The following is a 22,382-nucleotide window of genomic DNA, read 5'->3' as shown; positions in this document are numbered from 1 at the left end:
CCCCGCCTCACATTCCTGATAAAGGGTTTATGCCCGACATGTCAATCTTTTGCTCCTTGGATGCTGTCTGACCTGCTGTGCTTTTCCAGCACCACACTTTTCGACTCTGATCTCCTGCATCTGCAGTTCTCACTTTCTCCTCGACCTGGATTATGGAATTACATTGGATTGTTCTCTCAGAAAAATAATGGATCTCATTCTGTGCTGCAAATTTCTATGATTCTACTCTGAATCACTTTTCTACACACAGGTATGAATCACAAAAACTCATTCTCTTTAACCAAGTTCAAATTGAAGTAACTCAATATATTTCCATATGAAACAAAAGCTTCAAATGAATGTCAGGAGAAAGTAGTGACGCAAGCATGTTCCAATTAATACAGCTTTTGGATACACACCAACAATCTGTGATTATATTCACGTCATGCCTCAGGTGTCACATAGACCTCTGGTTTATTCTTTGGACAAGTGTTTTCTATACAGTACAGGACACACACTCATCAAACAATATCCTGCTGTCTATGAGGTCACAGTTCATCAGCCAAGGGCCTGAGCTCTATAACAGGTCACAGTTCATTAGCTGAAAAATGTGTTGCTGGAAAAGCGCAGCAGCTCAGGCAGCATCCAAGGAGCAGGAGAATTGATGTTTCGGGCATAAGCCCTTCTTCAGTCCTCACTCTCTCACAGTTCATTAGCCCAGGACCTGATCTTCATATGGTCACTGTTCACATTCAAATATTGGTTTCTGCTGAAAGTTAAGTAATAGCCTTCTAATTCCCCTATGGACACGTAAAGGTTGGTTTTACGTCGTTGATCACTGCTGGCCAAATAGTTTCAGTTTTAAGCACATACTCCGTCATATACAATTCCACGTCACCACTGCAACTTTTGATTAACATATTTCCAGTTACATTGAGACTGTGAAGAAAGGATCTGTGTCTAACCTGGCTGCCCTAACGCTGGAGTAATCAGTTTTCAGAGGATCAGAATGCACTTGTTCAGCTGGACAGATGTTGACAGGAAATAACATTGAGATGAGTCACCAAAGAGTGACATAATGGGCAAACAAGCATCACCTCCAGGGTCCAGTCAACCAGAGAGGCACATCTCATCAGAATGGTGATGGGTTGCTCAGTACTGAGCTCAAACGTCTCCTTCTCTCACCAGTGCATCAAAATAACTGCTCAGGTTCTGCACTTCACTAGGGCCTGTACAGGGCTGAGCTGTTTGTCTTTCCTACTCTTCATCCCCGAGTCAGCCTGGGTCTTGTAGAGGCCTGAGGCCTAGAAACTAACAGAGAAAGGCTGCTTTTCTTCGGGTGGCACTTTCACCCTCCGTCCAGTTAGCTAATACTGGATTCCATGAATCCTTTAGACATTTGACAGTGTCGAGTCTAAGGAAGAAAGAAAAGCCAAAAACAAAATTAACAATTAAATCAGTAAAGAACATTTTTAAAAAAAGAGGTGCAGCTTAAACAGAATTTATCACCAGACAGAATGTGTTCACAGTCACCTACATCTCTGTTCATTCTCACAGCCCATCATCTCTGAGAAAATCTAAAGTTGGTGCAGTGGGGGTTACTGCATGAATATGTTTGCCAGAAAGAGAATAAAGCCTCAAATACTGTCAGAGCAGAGTCAGAAAGAGGACAGGTCTACACACTGGATAATATTGTACACAGTAGACAATGCTAGTGCTGAGATAGGTATCTCCATGTGCGCTTCACCTACCCGTGTCAGATATCAGCATTCTGTCTCCACTCCAGGCTTCCTTTGTCTGAATTTATCAGGTTTTCCAGATTCTGTTCAACTATTTGTATAGTTTTGCCTAGGAACAGAAACGCTATGTAAATATAGCTAAAACACATTCAGGGTCACTCTCAGTCTAGACAGAGAGGGATTCAATCCCAGTTAGAGTCCAGCTCACAATATGAGATGAAACTAGTGAGTTACAACATGCCTTTTGGATGGTTGACATATTTCACTTTAGATGTAGTGGAGTCATGGACTGCACTGTTCTGACCACACATCTGAGGAAACGAACAAGTAGACAACTTCAACACGGAGTAAAGCTGGAGAGGTTGGTGACAAGAATTCGGTGTCTGCATTTCATATCGCTTGATGGGCAATTACTATTCTCTGACTGTGAAGGAGATTCAGTGCTCTTCTACATATCGATAGACAGCCAGTAGTTTGTGTAAAACAAAACTTCAATAGACTAAGCTGCAGATTTACTCATAACTTTGCTCACCCATCTCTCCTGTACAGTCTTTAAGAGTAGCACTCAATTCCGATATATTCAGAGATCCTAGAACAGATTTCCAATTAGCAAGGCCTTCTGGGAAGAGAAAAGAACCAAGGTTAGCAACATCAGCAGCTTTAGGCAGGTTATAGAATTCAGTAGTGACCAACTGGCAGGCTTAAAAGTAGATAAATCTCCAGGGCTAGATGAAATGTATCCCAAGTTGATGAGTGAGGTAAGGGAGAAAATAGCAGGCTTGCAAAAATTTGATAGTCTCTTTGGTCACAGGAGGGTTGCTGTAGGACTGGAGGACACCAATAGGGTACTGCTACTCAAAAAGGGAGCAAGGGAAAAACCAATAAAGTATAGGCTAGTCAGTCCAAACTTGGTGGTTTAGAAACTATTGGAAGCAATTTTGAGGGACAAAATTAATCTGTATGGAGAGGCAGGAATTAATGAAGAACAGACAGCATGGTTTTGTTCAGGAGTTGGTCACTTTTTCGAAGAGGTAACCAGGTGTTGAGGGCAATGCATTGATATGGTCTACTTGGACTTGTGTAAAGCTTTGGACAAGGTCCCACATGGAAACTGATAGGGAAATTAAGAACCCATGAGATCCAAGGAAATTGAATCTACAATTGGCTGCATGGCAGAAAGCAAAGGGTGATAGTTGAGGGGAGTTTTTCAATTGGAGGTCTGTGTGCTGTGGGGTCGCACATGGGTCAGTGCTTGGGCCCTCGCCATTTAGGGTTTATATAAATGATTTAAATTTGAATGTAGGAAGATTGATCAGTACATTCACAGAGGACACAAAAACTGGTGGAATGGCAAAAACGTGAGAAGGATAGCCTTCTATTACAAGAGGATATAGACAAGCTGATCAGTGACAAATTAAATTTGATTCTGATTGTGTGAGACATGCACTTCACCAGGACAAACAAGGCAAGGGGATACAAAATGAACAGTCGAATTCTGGGAAACACTGATAATCAGTTGGACTCTGGTGTGCATGTACGCCGGTCCCAAAAGGTGTCAGAACAGGGGTATAAGTGGTTAAGGAGGCATAGAGTTTAAGAGCAGGGAGGTTACAGAAAAAGTTGATTGGGCTACAGCTAAGGTATTGCACACAATTCTGGAGTCCACATTATGGAGGGACGTGATTGTCAGTCATAGAATCATATAGCACTGAAACAGTCCCTTCATCCAACCATTAATGCCAATCAGGTTACCTAAACTGAGCTAATCCCATTTACTTGCATTCGCCCATACCTTTCCTATGCATGTACCTGTCCAAATGTCTTTTAAATACTGTAATTGTACCTGCCACAACCACTTCTTTGTCAACTCATTTCATCTATGCACCAACCCCTGTGTGAAAATGTTGCCCCTCAGGTCCCTTTTAAATCCTTCCTTTCTCAACTTAAACTTATGTCCTCTAGTTTTGGAGTCCCCTACCCTGGGGAAAATACATTGGCTATTCACCCTATCTATGCTCCTCATGACTTTATAAATCTCAAATAAAGTCACCCCCCAGCCCCCAAGTTCCATTGAAAAATGTCTCAGCCTAATAACACAAAACTCCCAGTCTCAGTAATATTCCTGTTAATTTTTTTTTCACCTGCTTGAAAAACCATAGTTTGATTAGAGATAGTCAGCATGACTTTGAAAGGGGCAGGTCATGCCTCACAAACCTTACTGAATTCTCTGAGGATATGATAAAACATACTGATGAAGGTAGAGCAGTGGATGTGGTGTATATGGATTTTAGAAAAGCATTTCATAAGGTTCCCATGGTAGACTTTCAGAAAGTAAGGAGGCATGGGTTACATGGAAATTTGGCTGTCTGGATACAGAATTGGCTGATCAATAGAAGACAGAGAGTTGTAGTAGATGGACAGTATTCAGCCTGGAGCCCTGAGACCAGTGGTGTTCCACAGGGATCTGTTCTGGGATTGCTGATCTTTGTGATTTTTATAAATGACTTGAATGAGGAATTGCAAGAGTGAATTTAGTAAGTTTGCTGATGACATGAAGGTTGGTGGAGTTGGATGGTGTGGAGGTTGCAACTGGACATTGATCGGATGCAGTACTGGGCTGGAAAGTGGCAGATGGGAGTTCAACCTGGAAAAGTGTGAAGTGATTCACTTTGGAAGGTCAAATTTTAATACAGAATATAGAGTCAAAGGCAGGATTCTTGGCAGTGTGGAGGAATGGAGAGATCTTGGGATCCAGGTCCATAAATCCCTCAAAGTTGCCACCCAAGCTGATAGGGCTATTCAGAAGGCGTATGTTGTCTTGGCTTTTAATAGCAAGGAGATTGAGTTTAAGAGCCGGGAGGTTATCTTATAGTTCTAAGAGTCCTGGTTCTGGTTGCCTCATTATAGGAAGGATGTGGAAGCTTGAGAGAGGGTGCAGAGGAGATTTTCCAGGGTGCTGTCTGGACCGGAGGGCATGTCTTATGAAGGAAGGTTGAGGGAGCTCGGGCTTTTCTCATTGGAGCGAAGAAGGATGACTTCATAGAGGTGTACAAGATGATAAGAGGCATAGATAGAGTGAATAGTCAGAGACTTTTTCCCAGGGTAGAAATGGCTATCACAACGGCGCATCATTTTAAGGTAATTGGAGGAAGGTTTGGGGAGATGTCAGAGGTCAGTTCTTTTCACAAAGCATGGTGGGTGCATGGAATGCGAACGGTGATCGTAGAGTCAGATACATTAAAGGACATTTAAGTGACTCTTGGATAGCTTAGTTTGATCTTAGAGTAGAATAAAAGGTTGGCACAACATCGAGGGCTGAAGGGCCTGTACTGTGCTTGTACTGTTGAAGGCACAGTGGCTCAGTGGTTAGCACTGCTGCCTCACAGCGCCAGGGACACAGGCTCAATTCCAGCCCAGGCAACTGTCTGTAGAGTTCGCACATTGAACAAACAACAAAGAAAATTTACAGCCCAGGAACAGGCCCTTCGGCCCTCCAAGCCTGAGCTGATCCAAATGTACTGTCTAAACCTGTCGGTCAATTCCTAAGCATCTGTATCACTCTGCTCCCCACCTACTCATGTATCTGTCCAGATGTATCTTAAATTAATCTACCGTGCCTTCCTCTACCACCTCTGCTGGCAATACATTCGAAATGCCCACCACCCTCTGTGTGAAGTACTTGCCACGTGTAGTCCCCTTAAACTTTCCACCTCTCACCTTGAAAGCGTGACCTCTTGTTATTGAATCCTTCACCCTGGGGAAAAGCTCGTCTCTATCCACCCTGTCTATACCCTTCATGATTTTGTAAACCTCAATCAGGTCACCCCTCAATCTCCTTTTTTCTAATGAAAATAAACCTATCCTACTCAACCTCTCTTCATAGTTAGCTCCTTCCGAGGCAACATCCTCGTAAACCTTCTCTGCACCCTCTCCAAAGCGTCCACATCCTTTCGGTGATGTGGCGACCAGAACTGTACACAGTATTCTAAATGCAGCCGAACCAATGTCTTGTACAATTTTAACATGACTTGCCAGCTCTTATACTCAATATCCCGTCCAATGAAGGCAAGCATACTATATGCCTTCTTGACCACTTTATCCATGTGTGCAGCAACTTTCAGGGTACAATGGACCTGCACTCCAAGATCTCTTTGCCCATCAACTTTTCCCAAAGCTCTTCCGTTCATTGTATAATTCACTCTAGAATTAGTCTTGCCTAAATGCATCGCCTCACATTTGTCTGGATTGAAAATCATCTGCCACTTTTCCACCCAACTCTCTAGTCTATCTATATCCTCCTGTATTCTCTGACAGTCCGTTATGCTTTCTACTACTCCACCAATCTTCATGTCACCTGCAAACTTGCTGATCATACCAACAGTACCCTCTTCCAACAACAGTGGCCCCAACACTGACCCCTGTGGAACACCACTGGTCACCTTTCTCCATTTCAAGAAACTCCCTTCAACCACTACTCTCTGTCTCCTATTGCTCAACCAGTTCTTTATCCATCTAGCAAGAACACCCTGCACACCATGTGACTTCACTTTCTCCATTAGTCTACCTTAGGGAACCTTATCAAACGCCTTACTAAAGTCCATGTTTATGATATCAACAGCCCGTCCTTCATCTATCAACTTAGTCACTTCCTCAAAGAACTCTATTAAGTTGGTAAGGCACGATTTCCCCCGCACAAAACCATGTTACCTATCACTGATAAGCCCATTCTTTTCCAAATATAAATAGATCCTATCCCTCAGAACTCTCTTCAGCAACTTCCCCACCACCGATGACAGGCTCACTGGACTGTAGTTACCCGGAATATCCCTAGTACCCTTTTCTTGTACAGGGGGACAACATGAGCAACCTTCCAGTCCTCCGGCACTTCACCTGTATTTAAGGATGCCACAAAGATATCTGTCAGGGCCCTCGCTATTTCCTTTCTCACCTCCCTCAGCTAACTGGGATAGATCCCACCTGGTCCTGGGGAATTGTCCACCTTAATAACCTCGAGCCCACTCAACACATCTTCTCTACTTATGCCAACATGATCCAGACTAATCAAACTTCTATCTCTAATCTCAAGATTCATCATGTTCCTCTCCTCAGTGAACACTGATGCAAAGTAATCATTCAAAATCTCACCCTTTCTCTCAGGTTCGACACACAGCCTTCCTTCATTATCCTTTAGTGGACCAATCCTTTCTCTAGTTACCCACTTGCTTCTTATATAAGAATAAAATGCTTTGGGATTCTCCTTACTAAAGCTATTTCATGACCCCTTTTAGCCCACTTGATTCCTCGTTTAAGACTTGTCCAACTCTTCCGATAATCTTCCAGGGCCCTTCTGTTCTTAGCTGCCTAGACCTTAAATACGCTTCCCTTTTCCTCTTGGCTAGTCATACAATTTCTCCTGTCATCCACAGTTCACGAATCTTGCCCTTCCTATCCTTTGCCTATCTTGTACGATCTTTGAAATGTAGACTTCCCTTCAAATAGCTGTGTCCAATCCACATTTCTGAGCTCCTGCCTAATTTTGATATAATTGGCCTTGGCCCAGTTTATTACTCTTCCTTTCGGACCACTCTCCTTTTTTTTATCTACAAGTATTCTAAAACTTACAGAATTGTGGTCACTGTTCACAAAGAAATCCCTCACTGCAATTCTACCACCTGTTCTGGCTCGTTCCCCAGTACCAGGTCCAACATGACCCCTTCCCTCGTCGGACTATTGACATACTGCTCCAGAAAACTCCCCTGGCCTCTTCTTACAAATTCTACCCCATCCAGACCTTTGACGCTAAGCGTATCCCAGTCAATGTTGGGAAAATTAAAATCTCCCATCACCACTACCCTATTTCCTCTAGACATCTTTCCATAATCTGTTTGCCTATTTGTTCTTCTACCTCATGTTCACTGTTGGGAGGCCTGTAATTCAGCCCCAACAATGTAACTGCACCGTTCTTATTTCTCAACTCCACCCATAATACCTTACTACCCAAGACCTCCATAGTGTCCTTCTTTAGCACAGCCGTGATATCATCCCTGACCAGCAATGCAACTCCACACCCCCCCACCTTTTACTTCTCTCCCTGTCCTGTCTGAAGCGTCTATATGCTGGAACATTTAGTTGCCAATCATCATGCCCTTCCTTCAAACAAGTCTCTGTGATTGCAATAACGTCATACTCCCAAGCATTAATCAAAGCCCTAAGTTCATCTGCCTTACACACTATATTCCTTCCATTAAAGTAGATGCATTTCAGGCCACCAGTTCTGCGTGGGTTTCCTTTGGGTGCTCCAGTTTCCTCCCACAATCCAAAGATGTGCAGGTTAGGTGATGCTGCCTGAGCTGCTGTGCCTTTCCAGCACCACGAATCCAGAATCTAGTTTCCAGCATCTTCAATCATTGTTTTGAACAGTTTAGGTGAATTGGCCATGCTAAATTGCCCATAGTATTCAGGAATGTGTAGGTTAGGTGCATTTGTCAGGGGCAAATGTAGATTAATAGTGTAGGGGAATGGGTCTGGGTAGGTTACTCTTCGGAGGGTCGATGTGGACTTGTTGGGCAAAAGGGCCTGTTTCTACACCATAGGGATTCTATTATATGCTCCTTCCTAGTTTAATAATATCCTTCCTATAGCATGGTGACCAGAATTATATACAGTACTCCAAATCTGGACTTAGCAATTTCTTGCACAGCTGTAATACAACATCCCAATTCGAGTACTCAGGTAAGTATGCCAAATGCCTTCTTCACCAGCCTGACTACCTGAGACACCATTTTCAAGGAACTATGTACCTGCATGCCTCGGTGTCTCTGTTCAACAACACTTCCCCAGGGCCCTACAATTAACTCTTTAAGTCCTGTTTTGGTTTATCTTCCAAAATGCCTCACATTTATCTGTATTAAACTCCATTTGCCATTCTTCAGTCCACTGGTTCATTTGACCAAGATCCCACTGTACTCTTCACTGTCCATTATCCCACCAATACCATCTGCAAACTTACTAATCATGTCTCCTATATTCTCATCCAAATGTTTAAATAAATGACGAACAACAATGGACCCAGCACTGATCCTTGCGGCACACCGCTGGTCACAGGCCTCCAGGCTGAACAAAATCCCTTTACCACCACCTTCTGTCTCCTACTGTAAAGCCAATTTTCTATCTAATTGGCTAGCTCTCCCTGGATGCCATGTGATCTAACCTTACCAACCAGTCTATTATGCAGTACCATGTCGAAGGCCTTGCTAAAGTCCATACAGGCAATATCTACTGCTTTACCTTCATCTATCTTCTTGGTCACTTCTTCAAAAAAACTCAATCCAATTTTTGAAACATGATTTCCAACACACAAAGCCATGCTAACTATCCCTAATCAGTCCTCGCCTTTCTAAATGTACGTAGATAATGTCTCTCAGAATCCCCTCCAATAACTTACTCACCACTGACGTCAGGCTCACCACTCTGTAGTTCCCTGGCTTTTCCTTACAGCCTATCTTAAATAATGCCACGACATTAAGTATCCTCCAGTCTTCAGCACCTGAGTCATGCTGTTGATGATCCAAATATCTCCACTAGTATTCGTTTAGGATGTCAACCATTTCCTGTGGTTCCAAAATATGGATGGTCTGATTGATCTTTAAGGGGCCCTATTGTCTCCATAGTTACTTTTTTGCCCTTAATATACTTGTAGAATTTCTTTGGATTCTCCTTTACTCTATGTGCCAAAGCTAGCTCATGTCATCTTTTTGCCTTCCAGATCCTTCATAAGTAATTTCCGACATTCTCTATATTCCTCAAGGTATTCACTTGATCCCAGCTGCCTATACCTGACATTTTTTTTGACCAGAGTCTCACTATCTCTAGTCACTCAGTGTTCCCTACTCCTTCCAGCCTTGCCCTTCACAGTAACAGAAACATGGCAGCCCTGAACCCATGTTATCTCACTTTTGAAAGCATTACATTAGCCAGATGCCCCTTAACTCCAAACAGCCTCCCCCAATTAACTTTTGAAAATTCCTGTCTAATACTATCAAGACTGGCCTTACCCCAATTTAGAACTTTAACTTGTGGACCAGACCTATCCTTTTCCATACTATTTTAAGACTAATAATGTTATGATCACTGGTCCCAAAGTGTTTCTCCACTAACACCTCAGTCACTTGCCCTGCCTTATTTCCCAAGAGGAGGTTGAGTTTTGCCCCTTCTGTACATATTGATTGAGAAATTTTGCCTGAACTCACATAACAACTTTCCCCCCTCTAAGCCCTTAACACTGGCAGTCCCAGTCTATGTTGGGAAAGTTAAAATCCCCTATTATTACAACTCTATTATTCTCACAGCTATCTGCGATCTTCCTATAGATATGCTGCTCAATTTCCCATTGATTATTATGGGACCTATAGTATATTTCCACCGAAGTAATCACACCCTTTTTATTTCTTAGTTCCATTCATATAGCCTCACTGATGATCCCTCAAATACCTGAGTACTATCATGATGTTTTCCCTAATCAAAAACACCATTCCCCATCCTCTCTTGCCTTCCCTTCTATCCTTCCATTTGTACCCCAGAAAATTAAGCTACCAGACCTATCCCTCCCTCAGCCATGTTTCTGTAACAGTCACGATACTCCAGAATCATGCAACTTATCACTTTTTCTACCTAAGTCATGGTACTGATATGTACAATGGCCTCTGGCTGCTCACACTTCCCTTTGAAAATTTGCTGCAAATACTTAAAAAACAACATTGGCATTGGCACCAGAGAGGCAATACACCATCTACAGACTTGCTCGTGGCCAGTGAAATGCCTGTCTGTGCCCCTGTTTAGAGAGTGCCCCATCACAGTTACTGAAGAGGATCAGTTATGAAGAGAGATTGGACAGATTGGGATTGTTTTCCTTAGTGCAGAAGAGATTGAGAGTCATAGAGACGTACAGCAGAGAAACAGACCCTTCAGTCCAACTCGACCAGATATTCTAATCCAATCTAGTCCCACCTGCCAGCACCTGGCCCACATCCCTCCAAACCCTTCCTAATCATATAACCATAATCAAAGTGAAGAATAATGAGATTACAAAAGTACTAAATACAGTTGGATACTGTAAAATTAATGCAAAATGAATGAATTTAAATGAAGGAATAACTTTAATACATCTTGGATTTTTCTCATTATAGAAGCATGCTAAGGAGTGACAAATAATAAAAGCCCAGGCTTTTAATCTTCATTCAAGTATTGTTACAACAGACAGAAACTTGATAATCTGAATGCATTTCTATTCTACATACCATTACATCTGCTTCATGTGTTGCATAGTGTAGATTAGGATCCAGCGAATACATTACAGATTTCACTTGTTTAGAATTCAGGAACAGCAGAAATACCAGGAAACAAAAATACAGCACGCTGAGACCAAAAACGAGAGGGACATGATTGATGTGTATAAATTTATGAGGGACACAGAAAGGGTAGACAGGAAGAAAATACTTCCCTTTGATGGAAGGATCAATGACTTGGAGGCATAGATTCAAGGTAAGGGACAGAAGTTTAGAGGAAAAGCTTTTACAATCTGGAACGCACTGCCTGCAAGGGTCGTACAGGCAGAAACGCTCATAACATTTAAGAGTATTTAGCTGTGCATTTGCAATGCAACAGCATACAAGACAATGGCCCAATTGCTGGAAAATGGGATTAGGATAGTTGGACACTGTTTTTGATCAACTCAGATCTTTTTCTGTGCTGTAGATCTGTACAATCCCACCTGAATACTGAATAGCCAAAATGTATCTTGATTATCCAATGGACACTGTAACACTTTCTAAGTACTGTCCCTCTTGCATGTAGAACTTCCAAAAGACTGCCCCATGTCCTCAGCACTAGCCTCCCAGCAGTACTGCTCTGCCGAAAGTACTATTTCCCTCAGTACTACCTTTCTGACAGTAGTGTTCCCTCATCGCCTCAACAACAGTCCCATTCCCCCTCAAAACAATGCAGCACTCCTCTCAGTATTTATTGTAGTTTCTGTCTCTATTTGTAGTTAAGTTCTAACAGGGCATGAATTCACCACCATCAGACTCAAATGACTCAAGTCTACTGAAGGAATATTTTTTCTTAAGTTCAATTTCTTAGCTTCTACCTTTCAAAACTTGGAAAATTAAATGATTGAAGGACAAGATCAGGAGTTGTTACGATCCATCAACAACAAGTTGTAGATATCAGTCATTCAGAGGTCTCCAAGAGATCCAGGTGAATGCAGGCTTGTTAAATTGACCAATAGTTATTGGTGGAGGGGAAGGAGTGGAAGATGTAATCAGCTAGGCTTATTACTCAGTACAGTCATATGAGGATACAGGTGGGTCTGAATTATTATGTTACATTCTGCTGTCACTTACCACGTGTTTTCACACAAGGAGACAACACCCTTGACACTGTTCTCAAGACAGAACCTTCAGTTTGTCTGGTTCACTAAGATTGTACAGTAGCACATTAGTTACCATGAAGGTTGCCAGTGTAGTAATCGAGGTCAAAAAATGCACCCTCTAACTGATTCTTTACTAACCTTCCTTTACGCTGCTTGGTTGTTTCTTTAGGTCTGCCTTCCTCCTCTGTGCCACTCCATCTTTAAATCGGGCCGATAGTTCACACTGGCAAGCCCTGACAAAGGATAAAGTGATGAGTAACTGCTCCCCAAGTTGAGATGATCATGATTCAAGGGTCAACACAAGGAATTTAGCCTAAATAAGTCAACAACAAGACATTCACCAGACATCAACAACTTTGGCTCATACACCCCAACTTCTCGTTGTCCAAGAACATTAAGGGTCAGTCTTTCCAGTCCACAACGATGCTATAATCAGATTGTTGCGCACACAGTCCATGGTAGTCACTCCATTATACACATAATCCATCACACATTCAGTCCATTAGGAATTCCATATTATTGATGACTCATAGTACTGACTCACTTGATTTGTTCAAGGATGATCGCTAATTCTCGACAAACTCTCTGTGTATCTTCAATTTGTTTCTGTTGTTGTTTCCAGGCAATTTTATCCTCCATTAAAAATCCTTCAACCACAGCTCTCAGCTCCTGTTCCTGTGACACTCGTCCCTTCAGCAATTCCACTTCCTCATACTTCTGACGAAAGAACCACAATACTTCAGAGGCTGAAATTAGACATACTTCAGGCTATCCAGTGCTAAAGCCTTCACATATTAAAAATAATAGCAAGGGAGGTCAGCAGTCTTATGGTCCATCCCATCACTAACAGAGTTTGGCCAGTGAACATTTTTTAAGAACTACCCTGTACAGCTGTGTTCATATGCACACACTCCTCAATACTGAGCATTGTGGAGGGATCTTTTGGGGTGAGATGATCCAGTGTCAGTGAACTAATAATCCAAAAAATGGAAGTGGCAACTGATGGTATTTAATTTAAATTAATTCACCAGAAATTGAAATCTAGTCTCAGTAATGGCAACTGTGACAACTATCATCAATTGTTGCAAAAAGAAACATTGATTCACTAATGTTATTTAGGGAAGGATATCTGCCATCCTTACCTGGAATGCCCTCTTGTTGATTCTTAACTGTTCTCTGAAATGGTCTAGCTATCCACTCAGTTAAGAGCATTTTGGGGATGGGTAACAAATACTGGACCTGCCAGCTATGCCCACATGCTATGAAAGATGTTTTAAAAATCTAATCCCTGCTATACCCAGCCTGGGAGTGTTTGACTACACTGTGAAGAAATTCTTTAATCTATTCCCAAACTTTTCTGTGCCTGTCCAGGAGAGTTGATGAGACATCACAGTCAAAATGTTACCCTGTAAGAAACCTATCCTGTACCTGCCCTGATGCAACAGCGCAGAGTGAATTTTACTCTGTACCCAGCCAGTCTTGTACCTGTCATGCCTGCCATGCAAGTGTTTGATGGGAATAGTTTTAATTTATATTTAATGGGAACAAAGCTTTATTTTGCATTTAACCTGTAAGGTACCTGCCCTTAGAAGAACAGTGTAGACAGAATTTTGCTTTTTATCTAATTTAAGCTGTTTTCACCCCAGAAAATCAATGCCTAATTAATTAATTTCTTGCAGATACAGTTCAAATGCTTTCAGTCACATGGAATAAATTGCACCTTATGAAGTTGAATGGCCATTTCCTGCATTTCTGACTCCAGACGGTCAGCATAGACCTGTTCTAAGGTGTTACTCAGAGGCAGGGCGTTACTGTGCCAGCGGGCAATCGCAGCTGTCATCTTCCTCTTAGGTCCAAACAACCTGCAAAGGCACCAGCAATAAGTTACACTGTGCTGGAGCTTTGTCACTGACTTCAACCCACCTCCCACTCTCTTACTTTAACCCCCCTCAACTGTTGTTACCTCACCAGTCCCTCCTAGCTCCCCTCTCTAACCAGTTACAATACAATGAGTTCAGTTTGCTGTGCACCTTGGCTCTACCTGTTTATGTGACACCTACTCACGTAATGCCTACTTCTTTCAGATCAGCTTCTGTCAGAGTCAGGAATATTCGCAAGTCCACGTCCTGCTCCTCAAGGATGTGCAGATACTTCAAGCAACCGATCTGTTCTAGAAATTCTGGCAAGTCCTATAACCAGAGGGAACATTAACAATAACACAGGAGAAGAAGGGGATAATGTGCAACAAGAGAAGACATAGGGAAGGAACTTCCAACCTTTTGAGATCATTCCACAGTGATGAGGGAGGGAATGGCTGAGTTTTGATCGCGCATAGATATCGTTGTGTTGATGGTTGTTTTAAGTAATACTGCCATAACAGTACTCTAGTGGCCATAGGAGATGTTCAGAGGACCATGGTGACTGTGGAACACACTCAAAGGATTCCAAAATATGTGTCTCATTCTTAACACCTGTAAACAGGTGTGATTATATGTTAACTTAATAGGTAATCATAGAAGACACATCGCATCGCTATATGATGTTTTGACCTCACAAAAGGACCGAAGAAAGCCCAACTCTACCAACTGTTAATTTAAGCAAGGACCAAATTGTACCTTTGGCCCTTGATATTCCACCACCACCTTATTCGGAATCTGTATCTGTGAACTGGGAATTGCGTAAATGTCACTGCCTCCTGAGTGGGTGCTCTCTGTGCTCCGGCTATGACCTCTGCGAATCCTCTGTTTCCTGATAGAGGATTTACTGGACTGATCCGAATCCTTAAAAAAACACAAGTCTGATTTATAAAGATTATAAGCAGCACAGCTGTCAATATACCAATTAGAAATCTGATCCCACTGCCCACATCCTAAAAGCCTGATTCCAATGCCCCGCACCCTGAACACCAACTCCCACTGCCCTTTACTAACTCCAGAAGATAAACTTAGAATTATTTATGACAGAACACTTTAAAACTGTACACTTAACTATGTTGCTGCCTCAGCTGCACTCCATGCAGCCTATTCAAATACATAAACCAGAGAGATTATTTGTGAATCCAACCTCCTCAATAAATGTAACCTTCACTTGCCCCAATGCTCCACTTCACAACTTATTCAACCCTAAATTCTCCAGTGCAGCACCCATTTTCCATCTATTTGCTCCACACTCACTTGGTGCTGGCCTCACTTACTCCATACCCTCTGTTTATCTTTTGTGGCAGTGCTGATCCCCAAATGCAAATGCTGCTCTCCTTTTATGAGAATCACTGGATAAGTGATTTGCATGAGCATTTTGGAAGCCTAACTGAGAAGGAAATGACTCAGGGCTGTCAAAGGATTTACGCATGTTCACTTATTGGACATAACCTGAAATCTTCATAAATAGACAGTATCTTTGTGCACCTTCTCTCACCTCATTACTCTCCAGGGATCCCTCACGACTAACACCCAATGGCTTTGCCAGCCCTTCACCACTGCTGTCGCTGCTCTTGCGAGTGGTCACAGTATCAGTGATACAGAAAGGATTTTCCTCTACAGAGGAGAAAGACTGTCAGTCATTGTTAAGAAAACCTAAAAATCTGAAATAAAAAATAGAAAATAATCAGCAGGTCAGGAAGCATCAAAGAAGAGAGATATAATTAACTTTTCAGGTCAATGTCTATGATGACGAAAGGTGACAGACCTGAAATGTTAACTTTGCTTCTCTCTCTGCAAATGCTGCCTGGCATACTAAGAATTTTCAGCATTTTTGGAACCATGAAGTCACTTACTTTGCAGAGAAGAGCAAAAGTAAAACCAGTACTGATACACAGATGACAGTGTGGTTAAGAGAATGGGAGAAAGCTGATTAATAGTTCAAGTAGAGATCTTAATCAAAGATTTGTAACCATAAGCTCCCTTTAGAGCTCTTAAGAGTCTTGTTCTATTAGGTCACATAGTTCAGCCTTTGGAAGCAGAGACACAAGTGTAAAAGTATAACAGCATCTCACAAAGGCACATGCCTATGTTATTTGCACACACATTTATAGAGTCATGCGCACACTCACTGATACATGCAAACAAATCATTCACATACTCACTCAACTCATAATCATGCTCTATATCACACACGTGCTTATGATCACATGCTAATGATTTCTTCCACACATTTATACTTCTGCTTGTTCACACACACACACACACATAACCATTTGTCAGGAAGTAGCCCAGGCCCTCAGAAACCAGTGAACACTAAGAGGGAGCAGTTGCACCTACCTCTACTGCTGTTGCTCTCTATGTCCTGCTCATTAATTGGGGAGGTGACATCACGATTCCGGATATCCTCTTCATCTTCATCCTGGTTGTTCTTGAATGTGACATACCCTTGTGGTGGGACAGATTCTGAAAAGACAGCGAATATGAAAACATAAGGAGAAGGAAATGTGAGAATGGAGTAGGAAAAAAATAAAACTTTCTGCTGTGGATTGAGTAACACAGGATTCTCCTCTCAATAGTTGTTCTCAAACTTTGTTGGTTGACTAACTCCTTTTCCAATGGATTAGTAATCATGGACCCTGTCCACATAAACTAAAATACTACAGTCAGAATATATAAGTGCCATATGCAAAGAATGTATGAATATTTTCAGGGAAGCAGGTATTTATACATAAGTATTATTGAGATGGTTGCACCTGCTTCCCACTGCTTCTCGACTTAACAGAAACCCAAAGGGGATAGCAACATGGGGAGAAGAGCATGAAAAAAGCACCAGCAGAGCAAGAAGAATGGGAATCTGAGAGAACTGTTGCCCAAGAAGAGTGCAGGACCCCAGGACAAGAACAGAAAAAGGCCTCTAGCCATTGCCAATTCACTTAGACTTGACCATGGTGCTTTCATGTTATTTCAAAGGCCCAATAAAAATGCTCTACTGGCCCCTTTTTAAGAACTACTGCTTTAAAATACAATCTACTAATCCCAAACTCACCCAATGTTAAGAAGGAATCTTACCCTCTGCACCTCTCAAGCAAAGATTAGTCATAGCTTACTGGATAGCACTCTCTCTCATCTCAGAGTCAGGAAGTTATGAATTCCAGTCTCATTCCAGAGACTTCAGCATAAAATCTAAGTTAACACTTTCAACATTGTTTGGTTGAAACATTAAACAAAAGATTCGCCACAACCAACCATCTCACAATATAGTTCTCTACCCTTCTAAAGATAAAAAAACTGGTTATACCATACTGCTGTGGCCATCTCTTGGTTTGATGGCTTGTGATGTGGGCTAGTGCTTGTGGTCCATCATGAATACTGGGCCCCTTGTTTCTTCGGGAATGTGGATGACGACTGTGTGGGTGATGTGGTTGGAATGAACAGGATTCATCAGAGGAGCTGAAATCTTCGTCTATTCCTGTAGGGAGATAAAGCAGCTTTATGCCAGTTCTTCCACGCATTGCTCAGCAACTTCTTACTTTGCTGTCAAGCAACCCAGGTGATTGGCTGATTGAAGATAAGACTGGATTGCTTTCTGTCACCCTGTGCCACTCTCTTTTGTCGCCAAAAGTGATATGTAGACATTACTTGACCAACCTTGAAATATACGTGTTCAAATTCTAGTACACACAATATGAATTAGGAGCAGGAGTAAGCCACCTGCCCCACAACTCAATATGATTATAGCCAATTTGATCATTTTACACTCCCACTTAACCCCAATAACCTTTTAACCCTTACTCAACAAGAGTCTATCTACATCTGCTTAAGAATATTCAAAGAAGACTCTACTTCCACTGATTTCAAGGAAGAGAATTCCAAAGACTCATGTCCTTCCTCATCTCTATCTTATACAGGTGATCCCTTATTTTTAAACAGTGACCCCAATTATTGATTCTCTCATAAAACATTCTTTCCATATCTATCCCATAAAGAACCCTCAGCACCTTAAAAGTTTCAATCAAGTCAACTCTTGCTCTTCTAAGTTCCAATAGATAGAAGCCTATTCCGTCCACCCTTTTCTCAAGACAAGCTCACCATTCCAGGTATTATACTGGTCAACCTTCTCTGAGCTGCTTCTGAAACATACTTCCTTTAATAAGGACATCAATCACATGCTCACCATTTAAGGGGAAGGTGGTGATGTTTGTTATTGTCACTGACCTAGAAATCCAAAGTCTCAGGCTAATGTCCTGGGAACATGAGTTCAAATCCCAGAAATTTTAATTCAGTTAATAAATCTAGAGTTAATATAATGCTAATCAGGAAAACATTGTGTTCCGAAGGAGGGTTACTGTACCCGAAATGTTAACCCTGCTTTCCCTCCACAGATGCTGCCAGATCCACTGAGTTTTCTCAGCAATTTCTGTTTTTATTAACTATTGTCAATTGTTCTAAAACTCCATCTGGTTCATCAGAGTCTCTGAAAAGACAATAAATATGAGAACATAAGGAGAAGGAATTGTGAGAATAGGGTGGCGGGGTGGGGGATTGTTGCAACTGAAAGTCCTGGTTTGGGTTAATTAATACAAAGTTTTTAGGACAATGTCCTGGCAATGACCTCATACCGTGAGAGAATAGAAAAAACTAAAGCAAAGCCCACAATGTGCTATATAACTGAAGCATACTTTCCCTACTTTTGTATTTAATTCCCCCTTTCAGTAAGCAATATAATTCTGCTAGTTTTCGTAATACTTGCTGTACTTGCATACTAACCTTTTGTAATATATGCACTAGGACACCCAGATTCCTCTGCCTCTCAGAGCTCTATAATTTCTTCCCATTTAGATAATCTGCTTCTTTGTTATTGTTATAAAGGTATAGGTGTGTACTATACCTTTAAGAGAGTTGAAAAGCTAGCAAGGACTGACAAAGCACAGAGAGTCCTGAACAAAGTAAAAATGTAACACTTGGACAAAACAAATAGTTGCAGCTGAGTTGTCATGAAATAAAAACAAATTCAAATTTGGTTAATCAGTTTAAATTATGCCCCAAGATACCAAAATCCAATCAAATTTTAATTTAGTATTAAAACCAATGAAATGATCAGATGTTTTGGGGTATAAAACCGGACATTTTGAACAGTTAAAAAACTATCTGCCAAGGACATCCACAAATATAGAATTCTAGCTAAAGAGCTCTCTGAAAGGTACCTGTCCATAAGAAGTTAGTGCAGCAGAATATCAAAATCAACCTGGAGAAAATATACAGAAGAAAATCTACAAAGGAGAATCAACAAAGCTGACTGGGTTTTGAATCGTGATTTCTTTTTTGTAAATCTTAATAGGAATTTTTTTATTGGACCAGTATTGTAGAGTGGGAGGTAAAAGATAGGTTTAAGAGAAAGGAGTTGTAAATAGTTGTTGGTTTTAATATTCGCTGTTGGATTTAAAGAATAAAATTGTTAATTTTTAGTGACCTCTGGGATAGTTCTTTGCCTCTCGAAACTTATTGGATTACGGTGCGAGGTGAGCTTCTCTGTGTGTCGGGTTTAAATTAGCAGAGGGGTTTACCCCCATGTCGTAACATTATTCTTCTTACAGAAATGGGCAATGTCATATTTTGTTACATTTCAGACCGGTTGCCATATGTTTGCACACACCCTCATCTATACTCATTTCTAGCCTCATGTCTTCTTCAGTTTACTTTTCTACCTATCTGGATCAGGCTTGCTGCTGAGGGCAACGCGCTGGCCTTTGTGTGGAAACAAACCCAGATTTTACACAAAAAAAACGCAAACTCACGTAGCAGCAGCACATCTACCTGTGTCCCTCCGGACTGATTTAGATACTGGGGCTGTATGCAGGTCAATGAGACTGGCAATCTTCATATACCCATACATTAGTGCCAAAGAACGAGCTGTGTCCCCAGTTTTATCCTTCACATCAACCTGGACATCCTGTATTCAAGATAGAAAAACATGTTTCATTATTGGAGTTACTGGAACTAGTGGTGATGGCCTAGTAATGCAAAGGCCAGGATTAATGCTCTGGACACAGTTTCAAATTCCACAACAGTATTTGGTGAAATTTAAATTAAATGAATTGATACCAATTGGTGTGCAAACATAATAAGTTCTGATTTCACAAGTCAGTGCTACGCACAGACCTTGGAGGTCCATGCACTGAAACAATTTTCAGGCAATACTGATCACCATCAGTTATCCTAGCATAAAGGCCCACCTGGTTTGAGAAAGTATTTAGCAAAGGGAGTTTACTGTTGTTGTGGTCCGAAATCGCATATAGGCCAGACCAACAGAAATTTGGCTGATTGTTATAAAAACAGTTTTGCCAGATTCTCCAATATTTTCTGTCAGCAACTGTAGACAGAGAAGGAGTTTACATTTCAAGTGTAAGTCCAGTGAATCTTCTGTGGTACTATGTCTCCAGCATTTTCAGTTTTTATTTCAGATTTCAAGCATCTGCAGTGGGTTATTTTTATTTGATTGATAGCTAAATCAGGGAGACTATTAAGCCAGAGACCCATTGAATTTGAGTTTAATTTTTTTTAAGAATCTGGATTAAGAATCTAATAATAACCATATAATTGTCTGATTTACTATTTGTCAGAAGAAATCCATTTGGCTCACTAATGTCCTTTAGAAAAGGAAATCTGCCATCCTAACCTGTTCAATGTCTGGCCTACATGTGACTTCAGACTTACAGCAATGTGGTTGACACTCAAATGCCCTCTGGGCAGTTAGGGATGGGTAATGATACTAGCCTGGCCAGTGATGTCCACATCTCATGAATGAACTAAAAAAAATTTAGCCCTCTCAAACCATCACAGCAAAGTCAAAAAGGAATAAAATTAGACAGACCACTTTGCACCAACCTATGCACTAGAAATGGCACTACTAGTCCTACTGACCCTGTAAAATGTTCTCCTTAAAAATATCTCAGGAGCCTGTGCCAAAATTGGGAGAGGTATCTGGTCAAGTAATAGCATGACTTAAGCGAATCATACATTACAGCCAAAGTCCCAGACATGGCCATCCCAGACATGGCCAAAACTCCCCGGGAGTTTTCAACATCAACTCTGGACCCTTTGAATTCCCATGACATCAGTTCGAATTTGGAGGCAAGGGAACTTCGTACCATCTACTGCCCTTCTTCAGGTGATGAATCAGTACCTCTCCTTCGAAAAAGTACCAAGGGTGATAAGGACTAAAATGTAATCTAGGTGGGGACGTCAATACAGCATCACTACTGACTGAGCTGGCTGGGTCCTGTAGGATATACCTGCCACACTGAAGTCCCATTTTCACACTGAGGATACTCTCCATCCTGTTGTGATAACTTAAATTGATTTACAATGAATCTAGCAACTCTAACAAGTGGGTATCCATGAGACACTAAAGGTTATCTTCAAAACAACTGCATTCAACCACAGTCTGTAATGTCAACCTCCAGCATATCCCTCAATCTACCAAAACCATGAAAGCGAGTAATCAACTCTTGTTTAATATAGAGTAAAGGAGAGTTTGCAGAGGCAACAGCTCATGTACCTAATGTCAACCTAGTGAATGTACAACACAGGACTGCTCAGTTAACCCATTTGGCTAGATAGCTGGTTTGCAATGCAGAGTGATGCCAATAGCTTGGGTTTGATTTCTGCACCAGCAAAGATCACCCTGAAGGACTCAATTCCTCAATGTCTCTCTTTGTTTGAGGCATGGTGACCCTCAGGTTAAACTACCAACTGTTGTTTCTCTCTACTGAAAGAGCAGCTCTTTGGTCCGGTAGCACTATAGCAACAGTACCTTTACTTGTTTGCCAAACAGTAGAAGCAGTAGGCGACAGATAACATTAAGCAATTTCACAACCAACAAACCAAATCGATGTTCTGTAATCCTGCCACATCCAGCCATGAATGATGGTGGTCAATTAAACAATTGGACGCTTTGCAATTATCCCGATCCTCAATGTTGGGAGAACCCAGCATATCAGAACAAAAGATAAGGCTGAAGCATTTACAACCATCTTTACCCAGAATCGCCAAATGGATGAGCCATCTCAGTTACTTTTTTAGAGACCTAGCATTACAAATGCAGTGTTAGTTAGTACAGTTCACTCCATTTGATGTTAAGCAATGACTGAAGGTATAAGACAATGAAGAAACTATGACCCCTGACAATATCCTGCCAGTAATGCTCAAGTCCTGTGTTTCATAACCAGCCACACACCTAACCAAACTGCATTACTGCTACAACACATCTAGTAGACGAAATGGAATACTGCCCAAGAATATGAGCGGCACAGTGAT

At 41.5% G+C, this 22,382-nt stretch overlaps 1 protein-coding gene across 4 annotated transcripts in view; it reads right to left on the bottom strand.

The window, feature by feature from the left end:
- Window positions 1–436: 436 nt before the first annotated feature.
- The window catches only part of anks3 (ankyrin repeat and sterile alpha motif domain containing 3), a 35,191-nt gene continuing 13,245 nt past the window's right edge, over window positions 437–22,382 (bottom strand). For 2 of the 4 annotated variants that reach the window (XM_060840685.1, XM_060840684.1), the window contains exons 6-17: window positions 19,881–20,016; window positions 17,365–17,535; window positions 16,404–16,529; window positions 15,562–15,680; window positions 14,763–14,927; window positions 14,212–14,336; window positions 13,868–14,009; window positions 12,692–12,864; window positions 12,286–12,380; window positions 2,251–2,337; window positions 1,731–1,827; window positions 437–1,393 (exon numbers count right to left, since the gene is read on the bottom strand). In XM_060840685.1, coding sequence (XP_060696668.1) covers window positions 1,736–1,827; window positions 2,251–2,337; window positions 12,286–12,380; window positions 12,692–12,864; window positions 13,868–14,009; window positions 14,212–14,336; window positions 14,763–14,927; window positions 15,562–15,680; window positions 16,404–16,529; window positions 17,365–17,535; window positions 19,881–20,016 — 1,431 coding nt within the window. In that variant the 3' untranslated portion in view covers window positions 437–1,393; window positions 1,731–1,735. The remainder of the gene's footprint in view (window positions 1,394–1,730; window positions 1,828–2,250; window positions 2,338–12,285; window positions 12,381–12,691; window positions 12,865–13,867; window positions 14,010–14,211; window positions 14,337–14,762; window positions 14,928–15,561; window positions 15,681–16,403; window positions 16,530–17,364; window positions 17,536–19,880; window positions 20,017–22,382) is intronic. The other 2 variants (XM_060840686.1, XM_060840687.1) reach the window with 2 other exon arrangements.

The sequence above is a fragment of the Hemiscyllium ocellatum genome, chromosome 20 (assembly GCF_020745735.1).
Source record: "Hemiscyllium ocellatum isolate sHemOce1 chromosome 20, sHemOce1.pat.X.cur, whole genome shotgun sequence".
NCBI lineage: Eukaryota > Metazoa > Chordata > Chondrichthyes > Orectolobiformes > Hemiscylliidae > Hemiscyllium > Hemiscyllium ocellatum.
This window is presented reverse-complemented; position numbering and strand designations above follow the sequence as displayed.